The sequence below is a fragment of the Lepidochelys olivacea genome (assembly GCF_965140295.1).
Source record: "Lepidochelys olivacea isolate rLepOli2 genome assembly, chromosome: 5".
NCBI lineage: Eukaryota > Metazoa > Chordata > Testudines > Cheloniidae > Lepidochelys > Lepidochelys olivacea.
This window is the reverse complement of record NC_140415.1, coordinates 110,344,219-110,369,101: the sequence shown is the minus strand read 5'-3', so window position 1 is coordinate 110,369,101 and position 24,883 is coordinate 110,344,219. Positions and strand designations below refer to the sequence as shown.

The window sequence follows — 24,883 nt, the reverse complement described above, 5'->3', positions numbered from 1 at the left end:
GCCTGCTGCCCACCTGTGCCAGCCGCTCCCTGTACATCAGGGACCAGACCACTCTCCCCAGGGAGCAGCAGCAGAGACCCCGCATCCCCGTCAGGCCGGCCCCCCCGCCCTTCCTCCAGTCACTGGGTGAGCTCCAGCAGCACCATACCCCCCCCCCCCCCGAAGCTCCGCCTCCCTACCTACGAGCAGCAGCCGCGGGAGGAGCGCACCATTTCTCGGCCGCGGGGAGGGGGTGGTAGGTGCGTTAGCGTCCCCCAGCCCCCGCTGCCTCGCTTGTCGGGGTCCGTTCCCAAGAGGGGTGGTTGGGCTCTCGCTTCCCCCGTCTCTCCTCTCACACGGGTGGGGTTGAACCAATTCTGTCGTTTCTCCCCCATCCCGAGATTGAGGACTCCGCGTCCCCTCCTGTCCGTGTCAGTTGGTGTGGGCCGGGGTAGCGGGAGGCAGCGCGGCGGTCGCTGTAGGCTGGAGGAAGCGGGCTGCGGGGCCGCGCCAGGTAAGAGGGCGGGAGCGGCCGTTTCGCGCGCCCCCCCCCCGAGCGGCTGGTGAGATAGAGGCGGATTTTCTGCCGCGCGCGCGGGGCCTGGGACGGGCGGGGGAGCAGCGCTGGCCTGGGGCAGCCGGAGAGGGGGGGTGTCGAGGGGAGGGCTGCGCGGAGGGGAGCGGGGAGGCGAAGTCGGGGAGGGGGCGCTGGGAAGGGGCCTGCGCGCGAGGGGGGGGGAAATGCGCGCTTGGGAAGGTGGGCTGCGCGCGAGGGCGGGGGGGGGGAATGCGCGCTTGGGAAGGTGGGCTGCGCGCGAGGGCGGGGGGGGGGAAATGCGCGCTTGGGAAGGTGGGCTGCGCGCGAGGGCGGGGGGGGGAATGCGCGCTTGGGAAGGTGGGCTGCGCGCGAGGGCGGGGGGGGAAATGCGCGCTTGGGAAGGTGGGCTGCGCGCGAGGGCGGGGGGGGGAAATGCGCGCTTGGGAAGGTGGGCTGCGCGCGAGGGCGGGGGGGGGGGAAATGCGCGCTTGGGAAGGTGGGCTGCGCGCGAGGGCGGGGGGGGGGAAATGCGCGCTTGGGAAGGTGGGCTGCGCGCGAGGGCGGGGGGGGGGGAAATGCGCGCTTGGGAAGGTGGGCTGCGCGCGAGGGCGGGGGGGGGGAAATGCGCGCTTGGGAAGGTGGGCTGCGCGCGAGGGCGGGGGGGGGGGGAATGCGCGCTTGGGAAGGTGGGCTGCGCGCGAGGGCGGGGGGGGGGCGCTGCGCGCATTGGAAGGGAGGGGGCTCTGAGCGCCCCGGGGAGGGGGCAGCCGGGCGGTGGGGGGGAGTGGGGTGGTTTGGCAGGCAGGTCCCTCTAAGCACCCCCGCCGGGCAGCGGGACTGCCCTGAGGGGAGGCAGAGCTCCCTTGACTCGCCGTGTCCACCTCCGCAGCGGGATCTCAGCCGGCGGGGAGCGCCCGTGCCATTCGCCTCAGCCACAGCCGCCACATTTGTCCGAAAACATGAGCCGAGATTTCAAACCGGGAGACTTGATCTTTGCCAAGATGAAAGGTTACCCCCATTGGCCGGCCAGGGTAAGCCCCCCCTCCGCCGCCCCCCCCCCCCATTGCTGCCGCCTCCTCCGCTCACCTGCGCTTTCTCCTGCTGCATTTCCCTGCCTGTCTCTCCATCCTCAGTCCAGTCTATCGCTCCATGGCAGATAAACGTTCGTTCATAGCAGACTGTCTCTTTGGGTGGTGCAGTTTTTGTTTCCCATCTTAAGGGGTGCGTATCTGTAGATGTATAGCACATGAGCAGGTTTCCCTCGTGCAGGGGTGGGCCTGGTGGTGCTGCTGGAAGTAACCCACACACTGTGTTTTACTCTTCGTTTTTTAAGCCTCTCTGCTTGTGACACACACACCGAAATGGCAGCATTTTCATCAGCTCTCATTGGTTTCTCTAGCTTTCTGTGACTTTTTGCCAAAGTCCAATGGGAGATTTTCTGTGATACACCAATTTTGAAATATAGTTTACTGAAAGCGGGTGTTGAAGCAGCAAAAATCTCTCAGTGAACTTCCTACAGCGTCACATTCAGTCACCTAAAACTTTTTCTACATAGCATTTTTTTGGGGGGTGGAAAGAGTGCAGATATTTACAGATAAAACAAAGTATTCCATTTTTTTACCATTTTAGCGTGATCAAGTGGCACTGCATTGTATTAAGTAGGTGACCCTCAAGTTAGACGTTAGTAATGAGGACTATAGTATGGTAGTGTAACAAGTTGTGGGAGTATTCAAGGGTGTGGACAACACAAAGTACTCTTCCCAAATACCTGGGGCCTTATTTGACAAAACATTATTGCTGTGAAGGTATGCGTCCTGCTCTGAAACCTGCAGGAGCAACAGTACCACTAAGTATTCTGTTAATTTTTGAACAGTAAGCCAATCTGCTTTCTCCACCAGCCTTAATAGAAGCCTTTAAAGTGTTGGAAGTTTCAGAGACTGGTGTACTTCAATTGGTGGTTTTGAGATTACAGATGAAAGATTAGTGTATAATTTATATTAATGCAGTACTGGATTAAGAATTGTAAAATATTTTTAGTGTCCTATCTATTTCTTAAATGTAATGCGTTGTGCCAGTGCAGGTAATCAGTTCGACAGGGTGAGAAGCATTGCTGTGGTTGTGGAAGAGGTGGCAGTTGGAGGAGCAGATACCGTGTCTAAGGGAGCCAATACTGCTTCTAACCAGTACTTTTTTTTTTAAGCAAACATTAGTTTTGAGGTATATTGACCTTTATTGGACTTTTTTTGTTACATTAGGCAGTGGTTCTCAAACTTTTTTTTTTTTGCGGACCACTTGAAAATTCCTAAGTGGACCACTTAATGATCTTTCCAAATGTTGTTTGTAGCGTTAGCTAACTATTGTAAAGCGCTTTGGATAAAAGCGTGATATAAAAGCGTGGACCACCTGATTGTATTTTTCAGATTTAATGACATTTTAAAATGTCCCCCCACATTGTTTTTGGTTGTTACTAAATATTTTAATTATCATAATGTAATTTTTTTCCCTTAGGTGGATGAAGTTCCTGATGGAGCAGTGAAACCTCCTACAAATAAAATGCCTATTTTCTTTTTTGGAACACATGAGACGTAAGTTTTTTAGACTAAAGAGCACGTCATTTTCATTGCAGAATATCTTAAAAGTAATTTCACAGCCTACCTGTATGGGAGGCATTCACAAATAATATTCAGAAATAGGCAAACTTTTCCTCACCTAAACTTTATCAGAAAGATAGGCAGCTTAAAAGAAGGCTGCTTGGTCTTCACATCTACCATGAAATACTGAGGGGAGCTCTCGACTGTAACCATTCCATGAGATGTCAGGGAGCTCTTTTCCTAGTCAATAAAAACAAAGGGTTATTATGACTAGACTGCCCCCTATTCTGTTTTGTTTTCACTATAGCAGGGGTTCTCAAACTTCATTGCAATGTGACCCGCCCTTCTGAAAACAAATATAACTACAGGACACCAGGAGGGGTAACTGAAGCTTGAGCCCACGCAAGCCCCGTCTCCCCAGGCGGGAGGGCCAAAGTCAAAGTCCAAGGGCTTCAGCCCCAAGCAGGGGACCTGTAACCTGAGTCCTGTTGCCCAGGGCTGAGGCCCGTGGGCTTTGGCCCCGGGTCCCAGCAAGTTTAAGCCAGACCAGCCCCAGCGTCCCCATTAAAATGGGGTTGTGACCCACTTTGGGATCCCGACCCAAAGTTTGAGAACCGCTGAACTATAGTACTAATTTTGGCCTTGAGCATCGTCTTTTATTTTGTTCTCAAAGAAAAGAAAAGAAAGTTGTAGTTATTAAATTATAGGATCTACATAAACAAAAATGGCAGCAATCCCCACTGACTAGGTTTCCACTTTATACTAATTTAAAAAAAAAAGAACTGTTGTGTGCACATTTGGTTCATGTTGTCCAATTCCTATCACTATCCTATCCTCCCTCACAGATCTCTGCAGGATCAGGTTTGTTTACACTTATTGTATCTTGTCTTAAATTTGATTAAAAGCTCTTCAGGGAAGGGACCAGGTCTTCCTATGTGTGTGAGCTAAGTTCTATACAATGGAGCTCAACCTTTTTTGGTTTGTTTTGGCACTACAGCAATATGAATAAGAATACCACCTGTCTGTTCCTTCCCTCACTGATTAAATGCCATTCTTGATTCCACCACTTGCTGCTTTTTATTAGTATTCCAGAATGCACCTGCATATTGATTTTTAGGGGCATGTAGAGCAGTAAGAAATCTACATGAGCCCACATAAATAACATTCAAAGATCTTGGGCAAAATTTTCAAAAGCTCAAGTTCCATCTTCCAATATGATTTAGGCTCCTAACTTAGGTGCTTTTTTAAAAAGTTACTGCTACAGAATTAAAATATGGTCAACCCTATGTTTGGTAGTGTGGTAAATTCACTGTTACATTATTACAGATTTCTCATAGGCTCTCATACCTTACAGTGTTGCAATGTGCAATATGTTTCCCTGCTCCCCAGCATTTCTCTCCTTCTAACCTTTATTCCTAACCCAGAGTTCTTCATTCCTACTCCTGAACATTTCATTAGCGGCAAGTGCAGAGGGCATTGAATAACCATCAGAAAGAGTAGATCCACCAGTATGGGAGTATACTAATTATGGGGCATGTCAAACAAAAATTAGATTTGAGCTATGTAATCTATACAGCAGTAGGTGGAAAATCAGTGGTTCATCATATAATAGTTGGAGCTAACAATTTTCTGTACATTTTCAATTAAATAATTTTATACACTTTGGCCTTGATTCTGCAGCATGCTGACCCCTGTGCCTATGAAGAACTCCACAAGATACACCTTCACAGTTTTCACAGGACTGCACTAATGTAATATATTGCTCTACATTTTATAAAACTGAAGGCAGTCCACTGCTTTGAAGTTCAAGTCCCCTGCTTTCCAGGCCATCAAGCATTAGCTTTGTCATGCAAAACAATCTTTCTGGAATACATAAGGAGTGATGGTTTCCTGGCTCCAAAGCGCTCTTGTGCATTTCTCTCTGGCCAGGATTGGGGAAGAACCACCACACAAAACCAGAAAAAAACCTCAAACAATTATTTCCTAACTTTTATGTAACATAGTAGTGGTTTGCAGTTTACTAACCATTAGTATGAATTTGCATGATAAATTTCATGCAACTCTAGGTTTGAGTGTCTCCTGGTTTGCAGTGAATGGGAAGTGATCGTTGTTAATCTTCTCATCTTTGGATTCCTTCCCGTATAGCAATCCAGTGTAGTACCTTTAGAAGCAAAATAATAAGAAACATATTGATATTCTTAGTTTTTGTTTTGTCCATCTTTGCTGGTGGAAATTTGTTAATATTTTTTTGTTATATTAGTCCAAAAAAACAGATTTTTTGTGTGTGTGTGTGATTAGTCATAGACAAAAGTTTCTGACTTTAAGAAATTCCATAAAATTAACACTTGAAACTTTTTGTGGACCGCATATGTACAGTTGGAGTAGGAAATATATACAGTGGAGTGGAGTAGGAAATATATACAGTGGAGTCGCATCTTACGTGGAGGTTAGGTTCTAAAGTCAGCGCGTAAGGCGAAAATCACGTATAGTCAAAATTACCCTTGAAAATCCCTTAAATCGCCCATAAAGTACAGTATACTGTACATGGTTTTGTGTATACAACCCTGTACCGTAATATGTATAATGTATACAGTAATGTAGAGTATATAATAAAGAGTACATAGGCAAAATATGATTTTACAGTACTGTATTTTTAATTACAGGGGGGTATTTACAGGGGGTCGTCAGGGCTTGATGTCAATCCGGGAGACGGAGGCGATGGAGAGCTTGGGTGATGGAGAGTGAGTTCAACTCGAGTTCAACTGGTTCAACTCGAGAATTTGATTGCGTAGGCTCATCTGCTGCTGGTTGTTTTTCCGTGAAAAACATGGTGATCGACAACTATCGCTGTTGTCTCTTGAGCTGCTCAAACATTTCTTGATATGGTCTCAAATAGTCCGTAATACTACATGTGATTTTGAGGCTTTGTTCCATAGAGGGATCGTATTCAGAAATTAAATAATTCAAGTGTTTCGCTGCTTGGAACACTTCAGCAAATTTATGAAGATTCCAACTTGCTGGCTCTTCCTGTTCGTCATTATCATCTTCGTCTTCTGTAGACAATTTTATCAGTTCCTCTAACTCTTCGTTAGTGAATGTTTCTCTGTGGCTGTCAATTAATTCTTCAGTTTCTTCCTCAAGGATGTCGATGAAGCTGTCACCACCCACTTGGCCGGCCACCTGAACAATGCGTCTCACTTCTTTGTCAGTGGTCAGGAAACCCTTAAAATCATTCACACATTCTTCCCATAGGTCTCACCAACATGCATTGACTGTTTCAGGCTTGATTGCATCCGTTGCCTGTTTAATATACGTGATACAATTGGCAATGTTGAAGGACTTCCAACACTCCATCACATTAAGATTGGGATCACCATCTATAGTGCTACATATCCGTGAGAACGTAAGCCTCGTGTACGTGGCCTTGAAACTGCCTTGGTTGAGAGGATGGAGGTGGTATTGGGGGGGAGAAAGATGACTTCAACGTCATTATGTGCAAACTGGAGTGCCACAGGGTGGCCAGGAGCATTGTCTACGATCAGCAACGCTGCAAAGTCAAGTCCTTTCTCTTCAAGGTACCATTTGACCTCCAGAATGAAAAACTTGTGGAACCAATCCAGAAATAATGCTGCCGTCACCCAAACCTTTTTATTTGATTGCCAGAACACAGGCAGGAGATTTTTGTTCTTGCCTTTTAGAGCATGGGGATTTGCAGTCCTGTAGAGCAAGCCCGGCTTTATTAAATACGCAGCTGCATTACCGCAAAACAACAGTCACACGGTCTTTAGCTGCTTTGAAGCCAGGGGCTTGTCTTTCTGGTTTCAAAGTGTAAGTGCGGTTGGGCATTTTTTTCCAGAAGAGCCCAGTCTCTTCAGCATTAAAAACTTGTTCCGGAAGATCGCCCTTTTCTTCTATGATTTTCTTTAATTGTTCGGGGTAGGCTTTTGCTGCCTGTTCATTGGCAGATGCAGCTTCACCAGTAGTCTGCACGTTTTTGAGGTTAAAGGGGTTCCTAAAACTATTAAGCCCACCTTGGCTGGCTTTGAATTCCTCCTCATCAGGAGGCAGTCCCTCTTCAGCAGGAGGTTTGAACAACGCATAAGAGCCTTTTCTCACAACGTGTAGCCATAGATAAGTACACGTTTGCAGATCATGTCTTCCAGCCATAAGTTTAATGCCTTTTCAGTCTGCACTAAAGTCTTATCACGCACCTGGCTTGTCACCTTAGCAGTTACTGGAGCACTTGATGCCACGGCTTGACGAATTTCTCTCTCTTGAATCTTGATGGCACGGATGCTAGATTCGTTGCAGCCATATTTACGCACCATTTTGGAGACTAACATACCATCTCTCAATAAGTCCAACACAGCCAGTTTTTCCTCCAGCATTGGAACAGATCACTGTTTCTTCGGTTGAGCACCAGATGAAGTAGTTGGCTTGCGTTTAGGAACCATGTATGAAAAATACGTACAGTATCTTTAAACACTAGAATCACACTCAGCGCGGCGAGTTGCTCACACTATGAGAGGCACTGAGGGAACAGCAGATTTACGTCTCCCATCTCACGCTCACTCCAGGGCATACACTCGTTGAGTGGAATGGTGGGCGGAATAGCCTGCACTATTTACAGGTATCTTGTCACTTTTCTTGCCAAGCGTGTGTAGTTGAATTTGCATAAGTTAAATGCGCGTATGATGTGCCCACGGTTGGAATACTGTGTCCAGTTCTGGTGCCCATGATTCAAAGAGGATGCTGATAAATTGGAGGGATTCAGAGAAAAGCTATGAGAATAATTTAAAGGATTAGAAAATGTGCCTTATCGTGATTGAGCTCCTTGACTGTATCTACTTTGGTTTAATAAAGAGATGGTTAAGTGGTGACTTGATTAATCTATAAGTATCTACATTGGGGAAAATATTTAATAATGGCTCTTCAGTCTACCAGAGAAAGGTATAATGATCCAATGGCTAGAAGTTGAAACTAGACAAATTCAGGTTGGAAATAAGGTGTAAATTTTTAACAGAATAATTAACCATTGGAACAATTTACAAGGATCGTGTTGGATTCTCCATCACTTCCAATTTTTAAATCAAGATTGGATATTCTAAAAGATATGCTGTAGGAATTACTTTGAAGTTCTATGGTCTGTGTTGAACAAGCAGTCAGACTAGATGATCACAGTTGTCCCTTCTGGCTTTGGAATCTATGAATGTAAAAGTCGCCTAAATGATCTGTAACTCTTCTCCTTTTGTTTCCTACATGAATAGGACATCCATGTCAAAGAGATCTTGTTATAGATGGTGGAAAAGAGAGAAAGTGGAGCTTATTGGAATTTATGTATTGAACCTTGGCATGAACCACTGCTTCATAAAACAAGGCGATACCTTTTTTTTTTTTTTTTTAATGATTTGGTCTTGGGCTTATACTTTGAACTGAGCTGATTGCAGGCACAGGTTTGAACATGAGAAAATACCACTGAGTTCTCAAATTGTGCAATTATCAACAAATGCATTGGCACGATGAAATTCTAACATGGAAACATAGGAATACAAGGAGACATTTACTGTGTCTTAGTGTTCTGCAATGTCAAATGAAAACTAGTATTGAGTATTTATTTTTAAATCTTGTTCTCCCAGGTACTGCATAGAAAAAGGAACACTGTAGATACTATGATTTTGATGTAACGGGAAAGGTGCTAAAAGGAAAAGGAGATGTAGTTGTGCATCTGAAGCACTAATAATGCCCTTTATATTTGATGTCTACCTCTGAAGAGGCCACTTCTAATGCCCTTTGTATTTGCTGGTTAACTCCGAGGGGGCCAGTTCTTAGAGATGACAAAAAGCTACATGACTGAAAAAATATTTTAAAACAACAAATACTGAGAGGTAGATAGTGAGGAAATACTGATTTGTTTTGGTCTCACTTTAATTTTTTTGCTGGAAAGAAGCAGTTCAACATTCAGCTGCTGACTAAGGAAATCACTATTGGTTCTGGTAAAATCTGAGTAAGTATTTCTGGACATAGTAGAAAAGTTTACTGACTGGACGGAATATGAGTACATCAGTTAACTTGTATCTTTTTATAGCCCCGTACTCTGACTTGTCTGAGCTACTATCATTTAAAAGTAAAAAAGCTTTTCATCCTTCTTAAAAGCATAATGATCTTGCAACCTTGTTTTTCATTTTGATTTTCCTAGATAAGCTTCCTGTTCTGCAGATGTATTATGCACTAAAGGCAGAGGTGTTGAGAACATACTTTCTTTACGCATTTTAAGTTAGCACAAATTAAAATCTCTTTCTTTGCCTGTATGTACTGAAAGAGGGTTATACTAGTGCAAAATGCACACACAGTGGAAATTATATATGGACTGTCTGTGTAATATAATTAAGACAACTACAACAGAATACACTGAAAGCAGAATGTGTATCTTATATATCATGAGTCTTTAATTACATTTTTTTTTACAGCAGAAACTTCTTGTTGCAAGATAGTTTCTTTAGCCTGAAGCCATAATCTCCTGTACTATCTCAAGACATTTTCAAGATTTAAGGACTCTTCCCTTATTTCTTTTTTTTTTTTCTTTCTTATTCTTTACTTCCTTACTTCTTCCATCACTTCAGATGCTTAAGTACTGAGTTGGGTTTCAACCAATCGCGTCTCCTTCTCCCTCTTTCTCATATATGGCAGTATTAAGAATTTAAAATGAATTGTTGGCGTAGAAAAATGTACCTGTTAATTTTTCCTTTTTCACTTCTTACAGGGCATTTTTGGGACCAAAGGACATATTCCCATATTCTGAAAATAAAGATAAATACGGTAAACCAAATAAAAGAAAAGGCTTTAATGAAGGATTATGGGAAATTGACAACAACCCCAAAGTAAAATTCTCTCATCAACAGGTAAGTGATCTTTGTACGTATTGCTTACAAACTTGTAAGCATTATTGATGTTCTAATCTAATCTGGTCAAATACCTTGCATTGTCCTGCTGTTGTGAAAAAGTAGAGTGATAGCTCAGATGACATAGATGGCTCAGTTTCATTCAATTGCAGGTCAGACGGACAGTAATGTTATAGTTTAGAATTGGTCTTAAGGTTTTCAGTAATAAGTAGGAGTGAGGAAATTTTTTGGTATGATCAGTGATTTCTGTTTACTATGGTAAACTTTTAGAAGACTTGGTAATGGTTTCATGGGTATTGTGAAAACAATGATTTTTATAAGTTTTCTAGTGATTGTTATCAGGGTAATGTTGCAGGTCTCAGCTTTTAAATTTATTAATTTTTAAGAATTAAGCTTCATGGTATCTTCAGTGATCTGATGGAAACTTAGCTTACTGCCCTTCTTTCCATTTACATAAGTCAGTTTGTATGTCCAAGCACTTTTGATCTACAGATATTATCTTAACATTTCAACAAGTGATCTCTTGGCACAAATTTTCCTTTACCTTATTACCTTGTGTTGTCCTCCTGCTCCAGTGGCTGGGAGCAATGTGGCATCTCCCACTTATCCCTGCCTCTGTCTTCCAAAAGCCATCACATAAGCCTACTGATATAGTCCCTTGTATGTATCAGAGATTCCTCATCTCTTGGCCTCCTGTACAAACTTCTGCTGTCCAAATTGTGACAAGGCTGGGATTGGAAGCCGATACAGGGTTAGTTTATATCCAAGTATATCACTTGTAAGCTGTGAGGAGCAGGCACCATCTTCTGTCTGTGTGGACAGTGCCTAGGACAATGAGCCATAATTGGAACCCTTAGGTACTATTGTGAAACAATTTTCAAACAAGCAAGCAGGGAAGCACTAGCTTGCCACTTCCTACATCAGGAAGCCCTGCACATGTGGGAGTGGGCTCTGCCCCACAAGACATCTCCTGATTGTATATGTCTGGCAAGGAAGAAGAACATGACTGAAGAGAGGTTGGGGGTCTGGCCTTTGATAGTGCCAAACCAGGAACTCTTCCCTTCCTGGTCTTCTGACCAGAGGTGTGGTGACTTTGAGAAAATGTTCCACCCACTTAGCATCTCAGACAACCTTCCTGAAAGGCCGACAATTCCAAATGGAAAGACCTGAAGTTTAGTGTAGTCGGGACATCTGGACTCCTTTACTTGCCCTGTACGAAACTTCCTATATGCATCTTCCGGCATATGTCTTAAAGACTTAGTGCATCAGGATACGTTTTAATAGCTGTTTTAGCTTTCATGAACTGGTCCAAGGCCAACCACTGTCTTTGTAGGCCTTTGCCATCTGTATTACATGGGACTAGATACCCTTAAATCACTCCTTCCCACTCCCACAAAATTAGGTAATTGAAAAGCCCTTTTTAACATGGGATATTGTGATGCTTCCTGGAGGTACCCAGGTTGTGAGGCACCTCACTACCACCTCCTCTTAATGTGAAGAAGCCTTGTCTGTGCCTGACATGGGTTGGTCCCTGACTCCACTATTCATGAAACACAAGCACTTCCCTCAGTCTGCGCAGGCTCCGCTCTCCTTCTGTAGGCTAGCAATAGTAACACTCCAGCCTCTGAGCATCTACTTGAGCGTCCGGCCCCGTTCCATTGGACACTCCCAATATTCACAGATCCACTGTTCCCAAAGAAGTTGTACACTCCAGCTTACTAGATTAGCCTCTGATCACTGCTCCATTTAATACACAGCACTTAGATGTGTTTGATATAGTAAAAACAAAAATTGTTTTTGTTTTATTTTTTAAAAATGAGGGGAGATTCAAATGATAGTAAATAGAAATATAGGGAACAAATGGTTACATATACAATAAAATCATAATATGCATTCTAGTACTTAAACTTTAATAATTTCATGTCTTATAAAGCAAAGTTCATCCCACAGAACTTCCAGCATCTTTCAGCCAGGCCTGGCTGTGATCCTTGTTTCCTTCAACGAAACACACTGCCAGCTTGTCCCCTATATAAAAAATACTGTCTCTCTCTTTGCAACTTCTGATAGATCAAGGGACTATTTTGATATATCTTCATAAACTGGACAGCCTCCTGCTGTGTATTCCTTCCTGTAGATTTTGCAGTCTTGTGTTTGATTTCACATTTCCATTGTAGACATTTACAAAGCAACCATGTTGTCCTTCACATTTTCACAAAGCACTCTTGCTTGGATTCAACCTCCAGGAGGGAATTCTGTGTTGATCTCTCCATACTCCAGAACTCATTTGCAAGATGGAGGAGACTGGATTCTTTCACTCTACAAAAAGAGCGGTTTTTTAACTTCAGTATGTGCTCATTGTTTGTTGATCAGTTTCTGCATGTTGTTGTTTCTCTGGTTCTGGGATCATTCAGCTGGATGACGTGCTGTGCACGATGAGCCTACAGAGGTACCTTGGATCTGTTTATATATGCTTCTCTGCTAACACTTGGTATTGGCTTAGTTGCATCACATTGCAGCAGTTATCCCTTTTGAGGATGTTCCTCTAGCTCAGCGGTTCTTAAAATTCATTGCACTGCGACCCCTTTTTGATAACAAAAAATACTACAGGACCCCATGCGGGGCTGAAGCCAAAGCCCGAGCCCCATCACCTGGGCCTGAAGCCAAAGCCTGAGCCCAGCTGCTCAAGGCTGAAACCCTCAGGCTTTAGCTTCAGCCCCAGACTTGGGCCCTAGCGAGTCTAAAGCCTGCCCTGGTGACCCCATTAAAATGGGATTGTGTCCCACTTTGGGGTCACAACCCACAGTTTGAGCATCGCTGCTCTAGATTACTCTAAAAGAGTGAAAATCCTGTGCAGATGGTATCTTTAGTAAAGAAAAAGCCGTTACCCTGTAATCCTGATTCTCTGAGATCATCTGATTGGATACTCATTTGGCCATTTACCCATGCAAAATTCATTTTTTATTTTCATTTGTCTTGTGGTAGCACCTAGGAGAGCAGTTAAGGACTAGGGCCCCATTCTGCTACAAGCACATAATACAAACATCTACAATCTGAGATAATTGACAATAGCTAGATACATACTAATGGGGGAGTACAAAGCTGGAAGTCAGTGGTTTCAGCACACCAACTGCCTAATGTTAAGGGTTTTTTTGTAGGCATCTTGGCAGAAGAGAATTTTAGGGTAGGAATTGAAAGGGAATTATTAGGTGGCTTTGCTGATGTTTATGTAGTGCCCTTCCCATGCTTTAGGAGAGAGACAGGAGAAAGCATGAAAGTACTTGTTTGAAAATTTTACAAGTGGGTGTTGAAGGCTGGAAACAGAGGTGGGTGGTGAGCTCTCAATAGCTTATGAGCGATGATATTCAGGGTGCGGATAGGCAGTGAAGGGCCTTGAAATGAAGACGCACGTAGTTTGTATTTGAGATAATGGGGAGCCAGTGGAGAGATGCAAAGAGAGGTGATATGGTCAAAATGACCAGCCAGGAAAATGATTCTGAAGTGGGGTAAGACTGCATTTGTCAAGGCTAGATATGATATTGCCGTAGTCAAGATGTGAGGAAATGAGGGAGTGAATGAGAGTTTTAGCTGTATGGATGGAGAGGAAGGATCTTAAAAGACGTTAACCAGGAAAAATCAGCAAGTTTTAGATATGGCCTGGATGTGAGGATCTAGAGGGCCAAGTCAAAAATGACACCCAGGTTACAGGTCTAAGACAGGGAGATTGTTGGTTGTTGTGGTGTCCACTCTTACTAACAAGGTGTGGGAAAGGGTTAGGCATGGAGGACAGGGGTATTAAGTACTCTGCTTTGGTCATGGTGAGCTTAAGATGACAGACATCCAGAAAGAGATATCCGAAAGACTGAGATTTTAGTTTGGAGAGATGAGTACAGAGTAACAAGGCTGATCTGTGAGTTGTTGTCACAGAGATGATAGCTGAATTTATTTGTTGTTCAGAGAGGTCTCTGTCCTTTTACTTGAGGTACATTTTTTTTCCCCCTTGATTAGCTTTTTTTCCCCTGGAAGCTTCACTTTGTGCTGTACTAAACGGCAGAAAACTTAATGCAGAGTTCAAGTTGCCAGGTGATAGCTTCTTACCCTTCCAGAATATCAAGTTCAGCAAAACTCAGACTTCTTAAAACAAGGAAATAGAGTTAAGGTAAATGCCTGTGGAACCTTAATTCTGTCCCCCAGTAGCCACTGGAGCAGCATGCATTCCAGCTGTTTTCACTGTTAAGTTTAACTGTGCTGAATGGTGGTGGAATAACTTGGAATAGCTTGAAAAAGCTGTGATTGTGATAGGAGGAGATCTGCATTGGATTCTCCCCATGTGTTTATCAAAGGAAAGAGAGAGATGCACCTTGAGATTCCAGTCTCCATCATTTCAAGACAGGATTGTGTCAGTAGCAGGGCACTGGGATCTTCTTGCCATGGGTATTGTCAGTAGTGATATGTGGATTTAATGATGAATAGGAGAAAGTATAGGGTTAGGTAGCATCCTGTGGGCAAGTGTGAAGGGGCCGTAAAAAGGTATGAAATTGTTAAATTTTACAAATGTGGTATTCTGTCAAGGGAGTGGACTCGGTGTTTGAGTGTAGGGCAAGTGAAGTAATTCCTGTCCATTATAGTAAAAAGGCAGAGTGCAAGAATGTATGTTGTATGGACCTTTATTTGATCTCTGTATTTCCTGATTTTCAGAGGTTTGAATTTTGCTGTACTTGATGCTCTGGAAGGGCGCAAACTATCACTAGGCAACTGTAATTCTGCATTAATCAAGTTTTTTGCCTCATAATTTCCTAGGTTTTTTTAAAACAGAAAAATATTTTAGTTTATAAACATTTATTATTTAGTTTATAAATATTTAGTTTAAATGTTTAGTGGTCATTTAGGCAATTGTGGTTCTCAGCTAAGTTTGTAACTGTTGTGCTCCCATGGCTAGGTAATGATCAAAAGATCTAGCTTTTATATAGTGCTTTTCATTAGTAGATCTCAAAAAGTTTTGCATTATCCCCCTTTTACAGATAGGAAACTGAGGCACAGAGAGTGAAGTGGCGTGCTTGCAGTCATTCAGCAGGCCAATGGTATAGCTAGGAATAGTCTCAGTCCAGTATTCTTTTTAGCAGGCCACACGGTTGCTATGTGATTCCTCAGTGCTCCTCTCTCAATGTATATTTTGTTATAGTGGAATGGAATAGTCATGCTTTAAAATATTTGCAGTATGTAGTTGCTGACAGGGCAAGTGAGAAATCTCATCCATGGTTTATGGCCCAAAACCTTGACAGTTTTACTAAACAGTTTTTGCAGGAACTTTAAGCATATGAGAAGATTCCTTTTCTACCCTCTGCCCCACCATTCCCTGTAACGTGTAGCTCCCCTGCCAACATTTCTTTGATTTGTAGGACTGGAAGGGACCTTGAGAGATCATCTAGTCCAGTCCCCTGCACTCCTGGCAGGACTAAGTATTATCTTGATCATTCTTGATGTTTGTCTAATGTGCTCTTAAAAATCTCCAGTGATGGAGATTCCACAATCTCCCTAGTCAATTTATTCCAGTGCTTAACCACCCTGGCAGGAAGTTTTTCATAATGTCCAACTTAAACCTCCCTTGCTGCAATTTTAAGCCCATTGCTTCTTGTCCTGTCCTCAGGTTAAGAAAAACAATTTTTCTCCCTCCTCCTTGTAACAACCTTTTACGTACATGAAAACTGTTATTGTGTCCCCTCTCAGTGTTCTCTTTTCCAGGCTATACAAACCCAATTTTTTCAATCTTCCCTCATAGGTCATGTTTTCTAGACCTTCAATAATTTTTGTTACTCTTCTCTGGACTCTCTCCAATTTGTCCACATCTTTCCTGAAATGTGGTGCCCACAACTGGACACAGTATTCCTGTTGAGGCCTAATCAGTGCAGATTAGAGCAGAAGAATTACTTCATGTCTTGCTTACAACACTCCTGCTAATACATCCCAGAATGATGGATGGATGTTTTTTTGTTTTTTTGCAACAGCGTTACACTGTTGACTCATATTTAGCTTGTGGTCCACTATGACCCCAAATCCCTTTCCCCAGTACTCCTTCCAAGGCAGTCATTTCTCATTTTGTATGTGTGCAACTGATTGTTCCTTCCTAAGTGGAATACTATGCATTTGTCCTTAGTGAATTTCATCCTATTTACTTCAGACCATTTCTCTAGTTTGTCCAGATCATTTTGAATTTTAATCTTATCCTCCAAAGCACTTGCAACCTCTCCCAGCTTGGTATCATTCGCAAACTTTATAAGTGTACTCATTATGCCATTATCTAAATCATTGATGAAGTTATTGAACAGAACCAGACCCAGAACTAATCCCTGCGGGACCCCACTTGTTATGTCCTTCCAGCATGACTGTGAACCACAGAGAACGACTCTCTGGGAATGGTTTTCCAACCGGTTATGCACCCACCTTATAGTGACTCCATCTAGGTTGCATTTTCCTAGTTTGTTTATGAGAAGGTCATGCGAGTCAGTGTCAAAAGCTTTACTAAAGTCAAGATATACCACATCTACTGCTTCTCCCCCCTCCCCCCGCCAACAAGGCTTGTTACCCTGTCAAATTTCAGAGTAACAGCCGTGTTAGTCTGTATTCGCAAAAAGAAAAGGAGTACTTGTGGCACCTTAGAGACTAACCAATTTATTTGAGCATAAGCTTTCATGAGCTACAGCTCACTTCATCGGATGCATACTGTGGAAAGTGTAGAAGATCTTTTTATACACACAAAGCATGAAAAAATCTCTTCTCCCCTCCCCCAATCTCCTGCTGGTAATAGCTTATCTAAAGTGACCACTCTCCTTATAATGTGTATGATAATCAAGTTGGGCCATTTCCAGCACAAATCCAGGTTACTATACACATTGTAAGGAGAGTGATCACTTCAGATAAGCTATTACCAGCAGGAGATGGGGGGAGGTATTTTTTCATGCTTTGTGTGTATAAAAAGATCTTCTACACTTTCCACAGTATGCATCCAATGAAGTGAGCTGTAGCTCACGAAAGCTTATGCTCAAATAAATTGGTTAGTCTCTAAGGTGCCACAAGTACCCCTTTTCTTTTTACCCTGTCAAAGAAAGCTATCAGGTTAGTTTGACATGATTGGTTCTTGACAAATCCATGCTGACTGTTACTTATCACCTTATTATCTTCTGGATGTTTGCAAATTGACTGCTTAATTATTTGCTCCATTAACAGATGTTAAGCTGACTGGTCTGTAATTCCCTGGGTTGTCCTTATTTCCTTTTTTATAGTCTGTCACTATATGTGCTCTTTTCCAGCTCCTCACTCCCCTTCCCATCCCATTAAGCCAGTGGTTCTCAAACTTTTTTATTGGTGACCCCTTTCACACAGCAAGCCTCTGAATGCACCCCCTCCTTATAAATGAAAAACAATTTTTTATATATATATTTAACACTATTATAAATGCTGGAGGCGAAGCAGGGTTTGGGGTGGAGGCTGACAGCTCACGACCCCCACATACAAACCTCACAACCCCCGGTTTGAGAACCCCTGTATTAAGCCATTAATTGGCACTGTAGAAACGGTGTAAGATTTTGCTCCCTTCTTTCTGCTTCTGCACACACATCACAGGCCATGGCTTATTGGAGGGCTGCATGCTACCTTGGTTATGTAGCCGAACCTGCATATTCAGATGGACCCTTCATTCCTACCACTCACCTCGAGCTGGGACTCCTGCCCTTGCTTCAGCCAGGCTTTCCTAGCCATGCCCCAAGTCCACTGGGTCCACTCCAAGCTCTCCCCCCCCGGCAGTCCCCACTTTGAGGTGATGTGTATCTTAATTTTTTTTTCTGGATTTCTAGATGTTTAAATTTTTGCGTCTCCCCCTTCCTCCCCCCTCCCCCATTCAGGCTCATGGCAGAGAAGGGCTCAAACACATCAAGATGAGGTCTCAACCTTTATCTTTCAGAGGCCCCCCCAACATGCTTCAGCTGTGTGGAGGAGAGAGAGCTTCTGCCCTGCAGGTCTGGGAAAGAGCCTTGGGAGCCCGATGAGCAAGGGAGCTCAAGGCTTCTGCCCCTTGAGGTGGGGAGGGGGAGGTAGCTCAGGGCTTTCATCCCATAGGGCTGGGGAGTGCTGGGCTTCAGCCCAACATGGCATCTTCTGCCGGGGCACAGGGGCTCCAGCCCCTTCGGGACTCTGATCGGCCTTGCTTGGCCAAGCCCCTGAAACAGCACTCAGATCCCTAGTGGGCCGCAGACCCCTGGAGGAGAACTGCTGCATCAAGAGGGGGAGAAGAATCAGACCCCTGCAAAGGGTAGGGCTCCACTAGATCCTAGCACATACGTAGAAGAGGAGAATTCAGGGGTGACAGGCCTTTCCATTCATAAACCCCCAACTTCCTCTACTAGCCCTTATATTTCCCAATCCCTCGTATCTTCTTCCTTCCCCTACACCTATTCCCATTTATCCCTCATCCCTTGCTGCAGACCAAACCCCTTTTTCCCTTATTACCACCTAATACTGTACTCCAATAACTCCTTGCCTCCCAGTGACCACTCGTGTAATTTATTTTCTTTTCAAAAAGTTTCAGCACTTTCAGAATATTTTTCTGTACTCATTTAAAAAACAAACCACAAACAAACTGTGAGGAAGTAGATTTTTCCCTGTAGTTTACAGTTCATTCTCAGATTTCTGCCAGAGTAGGTTTCAAACTTTAAAACCTGAAGTCTCAGAGAGGTTTTAATTGGCTCATTAATTTCAATGATATGTTCTCAGATGAAAGAGAATACCCACTGGAGATGAATACAGCATGAAATAATAGCTCTGAGAAGTTTGAACTGCATCAAAAGTCAGTGAATGTTCCCTTCCCCACACCTCAGTACTGGAAAGTTTCTGATGTGTGTCAAACGCCCATTCTCAGCTCCTCACCTCAGTTTCAGCAGTGGGGATAGGGTAGGGCTTCTACAGCTCACAGGGGGGTAGGGAGAGGGGCTCAGACACCATCAAAGGCAAGCTCTGCCACCTGGCTGTCATGAGAGGGGAACAGGGATGTGGGTGTCAGACTCCCATAAATGGGCAGGGACCCCCAGATCCTGGCAGGCACACATTGAAGGCAGGGAGCAGGGCTCTCGCTTCCCTTTGTGGGCGGTTAGCAGGGCTCTCACTCCGCTATGTCAGCAGTTACCCCTGGATCACAGGAAGGGATTAAGGAGCATGGCTCAGACACCCACAGAAAAGCTACCTCCAGAACCTGGCTCACATGAGGGAGGGCAGACCACCATAGATGAGTAGGGGCCTCAGGTTGTGGTGCACACACACAAGGGGAAAGTGGAGCTGACAGGCTCCCTTGCCCCTGTTCTCCCCCAGTCCTCCTGTCATTCACTCCCATATCCCTCTTCCCAGTGTCTCTCACCTTTCCTCTAGTCACCATGACCTCCCCCAAACCCTCTCCTCCTATTCACACCTACTTTTCACTGCTCATCACCCTCCCCAGTGACAATTTTCTTGTGTAGTGTATTTTCAAACAATAGGTTCACGGTTTTCTGACTTTTCTGCTGTACTCAAATCACATCCCTCTCCCTCCACCTTTAAAATCCCCTTTGCTAGAGGTAGATTGGAGCATTATGCCTGCTTTTTTACTTCAGATTTCTGCATTAGGCTGGATTTGAGCTGTGTGCGTGGGGTGGTATTTGGATTCAAGGATTATGCTATTCCCTCAGAGCCTCCCAGGTCCTGTGATTAAAAGGTTAATTTTCCAGTTAGTTAGCCTTTGTCTGAATGTGCTCAGATTAATCTATTGATCCTACAAACAGGCCCGTGAGTCTTCACAAGCACCTAAAGTGGAGAGAGAAACTCTTTTTTGGAATATCATTGTAACTTGGTTTCCCTCAAAGGACCACAAATTCTGTTGGGGGTAACTTCGAGCATTTGAGACCATGGTGCAGTGGTCTGAGCCCTGGTTTGATCAATCCCACACCTCCTTTGAGGCACAGTAAATTTCAAGGCAATCTAAGCAACCATAGGATTTTAGAGCACAGAGCTGAGTTTTAAGCAGAAAGCCAGTCTTAACCTTAACTATAGCAGAGTTTTGTTACTCTGCTACAACTGAAGGAACTGGCTTGAATGTTCAGAGGGCAGCATTTATACTTTGCTGGGGATAGCTTCCAGCTGCTAGTATGGAGGCTTTGGGCTCTAATCCAAAACCACTTCCCTCAAGAGGGAAAAAAATTAAGAGGGGCATTCTATCCTTGTACAGAGGATATAAGTCCTAGGAGTGAGACTTATGCACAATATTATCTATAGAGAAGCAGAATTAAAGGTACGTGATTTTCCCTTCTCTGTTTATTTCCATAGTTCTAGTGCTATCCTTTCCACCTTCATTGCATCAAAGAATATTTTTGATCCATATGCTTTTCCTGAAAATAATCATTAGCTTATAATTCATCTACTATTGATAGCCAGTCTTAGAAGTGGATCAGGTTGTAGCCAAACTACAAACTTTTATCTAATGCCCCTTCATATAGCCCAAGAAGTTTTAAATAATGGTTGTCAGTTTCTTGCATCGGTTGAGGATTACTAAATGGCACAATCACACATATAGGGATGTGCAAGGAAATGCTTCTGGAGTATGCTTTGTGTTCAGTAGGGGATAGGAAATGTTACATTATGGTGGAATTGAGTTTTGGTGTGCTAAGGATATTACTCAGTTGTACGTGGCTCAAAAGTTTTCCAGTCTTTAATCAAATGTTAATGGAAACTTTTTAAGTAAATCTTCCCTTGCAATGCTTGTTGTCTAAACACAACTTACTGGTAGTGCATGGGAACTGTGAACGTTAAATTTGAATGTTATTTTCATTGTCTCATTTGAGAGAAATTTTAAAATCGGCTATAGTGGAAAAAACTAAATTAAAAAAAAATCACTTATAATACAGGTAAAGAAAATTTGATTTTTAATTTTAAACCCAACCGTGCAACTTTAATGTAATTATTATTCATTACTTCAGTAAATTATTTGACTTCATAAATGTGGTAATGTTTTTGTCTTAAAGTCGCATCCAACTGTTAACAACACCGATAAAGAGACTGTTGAAGAAAGCTGTCAAGAGCCTACTGAGGGAAGTGAAGAAAAAGTAGGAACCAAAAGGAGAAAGTCTACAGTCCCCAAAGTAAGTGACTATGTAAATTAACTGTTTGGTATCTGTATTGGAAATCTTACATATTTAGTTTAAATGAACAGTGCATAGGTGTTGTGACTGTCGTCAGTGTTCATTCCTGAAAACAGAAATTTGTCCTTATGTAATTACTATTATCTATTAAGCCGTTATATATAAATTTGAAACAATTTCTTACAACTACAAAGACTTAATTTTTTAAAAATAATATACACTTAAACAAGTCAGATATTGGAAATACATATCAGATAAGTGGAAGGAGAAATGATTGTCAAGACCTATGTCTGTTTAAAAAGTTTGTCTAGTTAAACCAGTGCAAACCCCTAATGTGGGTGAGTATAGACTGACTAAACTCTTTCTTATATCAATTTACTTTGTATCAATGTTACTCTCAGTAATATAGTATAGTTTCTAGTATAGATGAGGCTTCATTTTTGGCATGTAAGGATAAGAGTATAAATGACGCAAGTTGACTGACTAGATTTTTAGAGGGATACACTTCACTTTTCTTTCTGAAATCTCTATTTTTTTAATTGCTGCTATAAATAATGTCTAAGATTGAGGAGGAAAACTATTAGTGTTTTCTACTTCATTTACTTTGTGGATTTGACATCACTTGTGTAGTCAGTTTTGTTGTATCCCCTTGTCACGGGATCCACTCACTGCACGTGGCGCCTCCTCCTGGCAGCTCTGGGGATTAGCTCTTGCCAGGCACCACTCTCCTCTGGCCGTGTCTCTACCCATTGTTTCTTTCACACTACAACCCTCTGTCACTCAAAGAGCTGTAGCTTCCTGTTTGTGCCTTGGCCCTCCGCCTGTGTCATTAAATTCCTCCCCTTCTGGGGAGTTCAAACCAGCTGTCTGCTGATCTCTCCAACACACTGCGCCACTTCCCAGTGGCTGGCAAGGGACCCCAGGCATGCCCTCTACACTGGGTTCCAGCCAATAATAAGCAGCCATGGTCTGTATGGTCCTACCCCTTGCTGCTGTTTTTCTGGGCTTCTTCCGACCTATCTGGTTTCCCCCTCTTTCTGGGTTTGGTAGCCCAAGCTCCCTCCTCATAGGGAGTGATTGTAGACTGCTGCCTTGCAGTATCCTGCTGCTGACAACTCCTGGGCCCTTCCTGTTCCTGCCCAGCTAAGCCCATTTCCAGCTAAGCCCATTTCCAGTTAGTGGCCCAGGAGTAGCCTGGGCAGTTAATTAGCCTGCCTAGCCACTTTAACTCCTCCAGGTCTTGTGGAGTAGGCACCCCATCACACTCCTGTATAGTCAAGTTTGGTCTCCTTTGTTTGTGTGAATGTTTCATGTGGAAGAAAGGGAGAGGTTACCTTTTAAAAAAATAAAATTAAAAAATGAGGGGGTGGGGTGAATGATTGTAAAACCACAAAATTAGGCAGGAATAGTTGATGTAACAACTGAATTATTTTTAATTCCTGGAAATGACTAAATTTAAAGATATAATTTTAATGATTTTGAAATCTTAATTTCACCTTCTGAATTCTAATTAAACAAAGGATAGACAGGCTGTCTGAGAAAAGCAGTATTGTTTGTTTGTTTGTTTAAAAAAAAAAAAAAAAAGCACCCCTATGTATTTTACTGTTTAGTTGCAACTGTAGAAATCCTTTATGTTGAAGACCTAACAAATGTGCCTCAGGTAGGAGTGATCTTGATGCACTTAGATAAGAATCTGGCTCCAAATTTTAATTGTGGTCTGTGGGCCAGACCTACATAGTTAGGGCCATATACATCAATGTAGGTACCCGATTTACATTCATAAGAATAGTAATTGTGCACAAATATATTGGAAGCAGAAAGCCTGCAAAAGAAGCAGTGATCTGCTGAATCTCTGGATTTAAAGGGAGCAATTAAGAAAAACCGAGACATTACTGAGAAGCTAAATTATTTCCTTTCGTCTTCCAACATCCTATGTAGTGAAGTTACCTGCTTCTTTCTAGTAATAATGATGGCATGCTATCAGATTGCAGTGTCAGAGATGCTGGAATAAATTAATCATAAATCACGAGGCCCAGACTATATATTCAGGAGTTCTAAAAGAGCTTAAATATGCAATCTCTATTGCATTTTTGAGGGATTTTAAGGGTATTAAATGCTGTAACTCTATTTTTAAAAAAAGCTTTGGTGGTGACCTGAGGAATTACAGAGAAGTGGAACTTATAGAGAAGTAAATTGTACACCTGTGTCTGGCAAATTGCTGGAAATGATAATTAAAACTAGAATAATAAAACATGTGGAAGATCATGATATTATAGGGTCTAACAGCATGGTTTCTACAAAGGAAAATTCTCTTGCTAATCTGTTTAGAATTAGTTGAATGAATCAGTAAAATAATGGATATAGGAGTTGGTTGACATAATTTTAGACTTTCAAAAGGCCCTTGACAAGCCACTACTAAAGAAATTAAGTGGTCATGGGGGTCAGAAGCAAAGTATTATGGATCAAAAATTGGATAGAAAGCAATAGGACTGGTCAGCTTTCATCATGGGGGAAAAAATTTAATACCTGCTTTTTTCACAGTTACATTCCAAGTCCAGTGGTGGTTAATATATTATTGTTAATATGGAAATGATTGCTAGTGAGGTAGCAACATTTGGAGGTAATTGAGTTACTTAGGTTAGAAAGACCAGAGAGGACTGTGAGGCACTCTGAAAAGACCTAAATTTTAAGTTAGATGACTGGGCAACATGGAGGTAAATGAAGTTCAGTGTCAGTAAATGCATAGTAGTGTTGCATACTGGAGGCAAAATCTTAAACTACTCTTTCACCTTACAAGGTTCTAAATTTAGCTGTATTAACTCAGGAAAGGAACCTGAACATTATTGTGGATTGTTCAGTGAAGAACTCTGCTCAGTGTAAAGCTGAAACATACTGTGTGCAGTACCAGTCACCACATCTCAAAAATATGGCAGAATTAGAGGCAGCTCAGAGAAGGGCAGGAACAATTAGATGCATGGAAATCTCTAATATGAAGAGGGATTGAAAAGATTGGGATTGGGATTTCATACTTTAAAAAAGGGACATGAATAAAATGGAACATGATAAAAGTATACAACAGAATAGAGAAGGTAAATCAGGAGCTTGTTCTTCCTGTCACATAACACAAGAACAAAGGATAATTGAGTTAAATTAAAAGGTGGGAAATTCACAACTGATGAAAGGAAATAGTTTTTCCCACACAAGTATGTTGATTAACGCGCATATTACCACAGGCTGTCATTGAGGTCAAAAACTTAGATTCAAAAAGATATTAGACATTTAGGTAGATAACAGAAATATCCAGAGTTCTTATGGTTAATGCTAAAACGAATTTTGGAAAGGATATAGATACTAAATCTCATGCTTCAGGGCTTAAGCCTGTCTCTGTTATCTCAAGATGAGAGGTAGGTTATGTCTACATTAGAGACCTTACAGTGGCACAGCTTTACCAATGCAGCTGCTCCACTGTAAGATCTCTCGTGTAGCTGCTCTGTGCCAATGGGAGAGAGCTCTCCCAGCGACACAACTAAACGACCTCCAATGGGTGGCGGCAGTTATGTCTGCAGGAGAAGCTCTCCCACCGACATAGCGCTGTGCACACTACCTTTTATGCTGGCAAAACGTATGTCACTGGGGTGGGGGGTTTTTCATACCCCTGAACGACACAAGTTTTGCTGACATAAGTGGTAGTGTAGGCCTGACCTTAAAGTCGGTGGTAGATTA

The 24,883-nt window shown here is 42.8% G+C and overlaps 1 protein-coding gene across 2 annotated transcripts in view; it reads left to right on the top strand.

Moving 5' to 3' along the window:
- The first annotated feature begins 361 nt into the window (after positions 1–361).
- Positions 362–24,883, top strand: part of PSIP1 (PC4 and SRSF1 interacting protein 1) — a 65,638-nt gene continuing 41,116 nt past the window's right edge. Inside the window, exons 1-5 of one of the 2 annotated variants that reach the window (XM_084628109.1) lie at positions 362–493; positions 1,407–1,548; positions 3,026–3,102; positions 9,869–10,007; positions 21,044–21,160. In XM_084628109.1, coding sequence (XP_084484235.1) covers positions 1,477–1,548; positions 3,026–3,102; positions 9,869–10,007; positions 21,044–21,160 — 405 coding nt within the window. In that variant the 5' untranslated portion in view covers positions 362–493; positions 1,407–1,476. Of the gene's footprint in view, positions 543–1,406; positions 1,549–3,025; positions 3,103–9,868; positions 10,008–21,043; positions 21,161–24,883 lie in introns of both variants that reach the window. The other variant, XM_084628110.1, reaches the window with a different exon arrangement.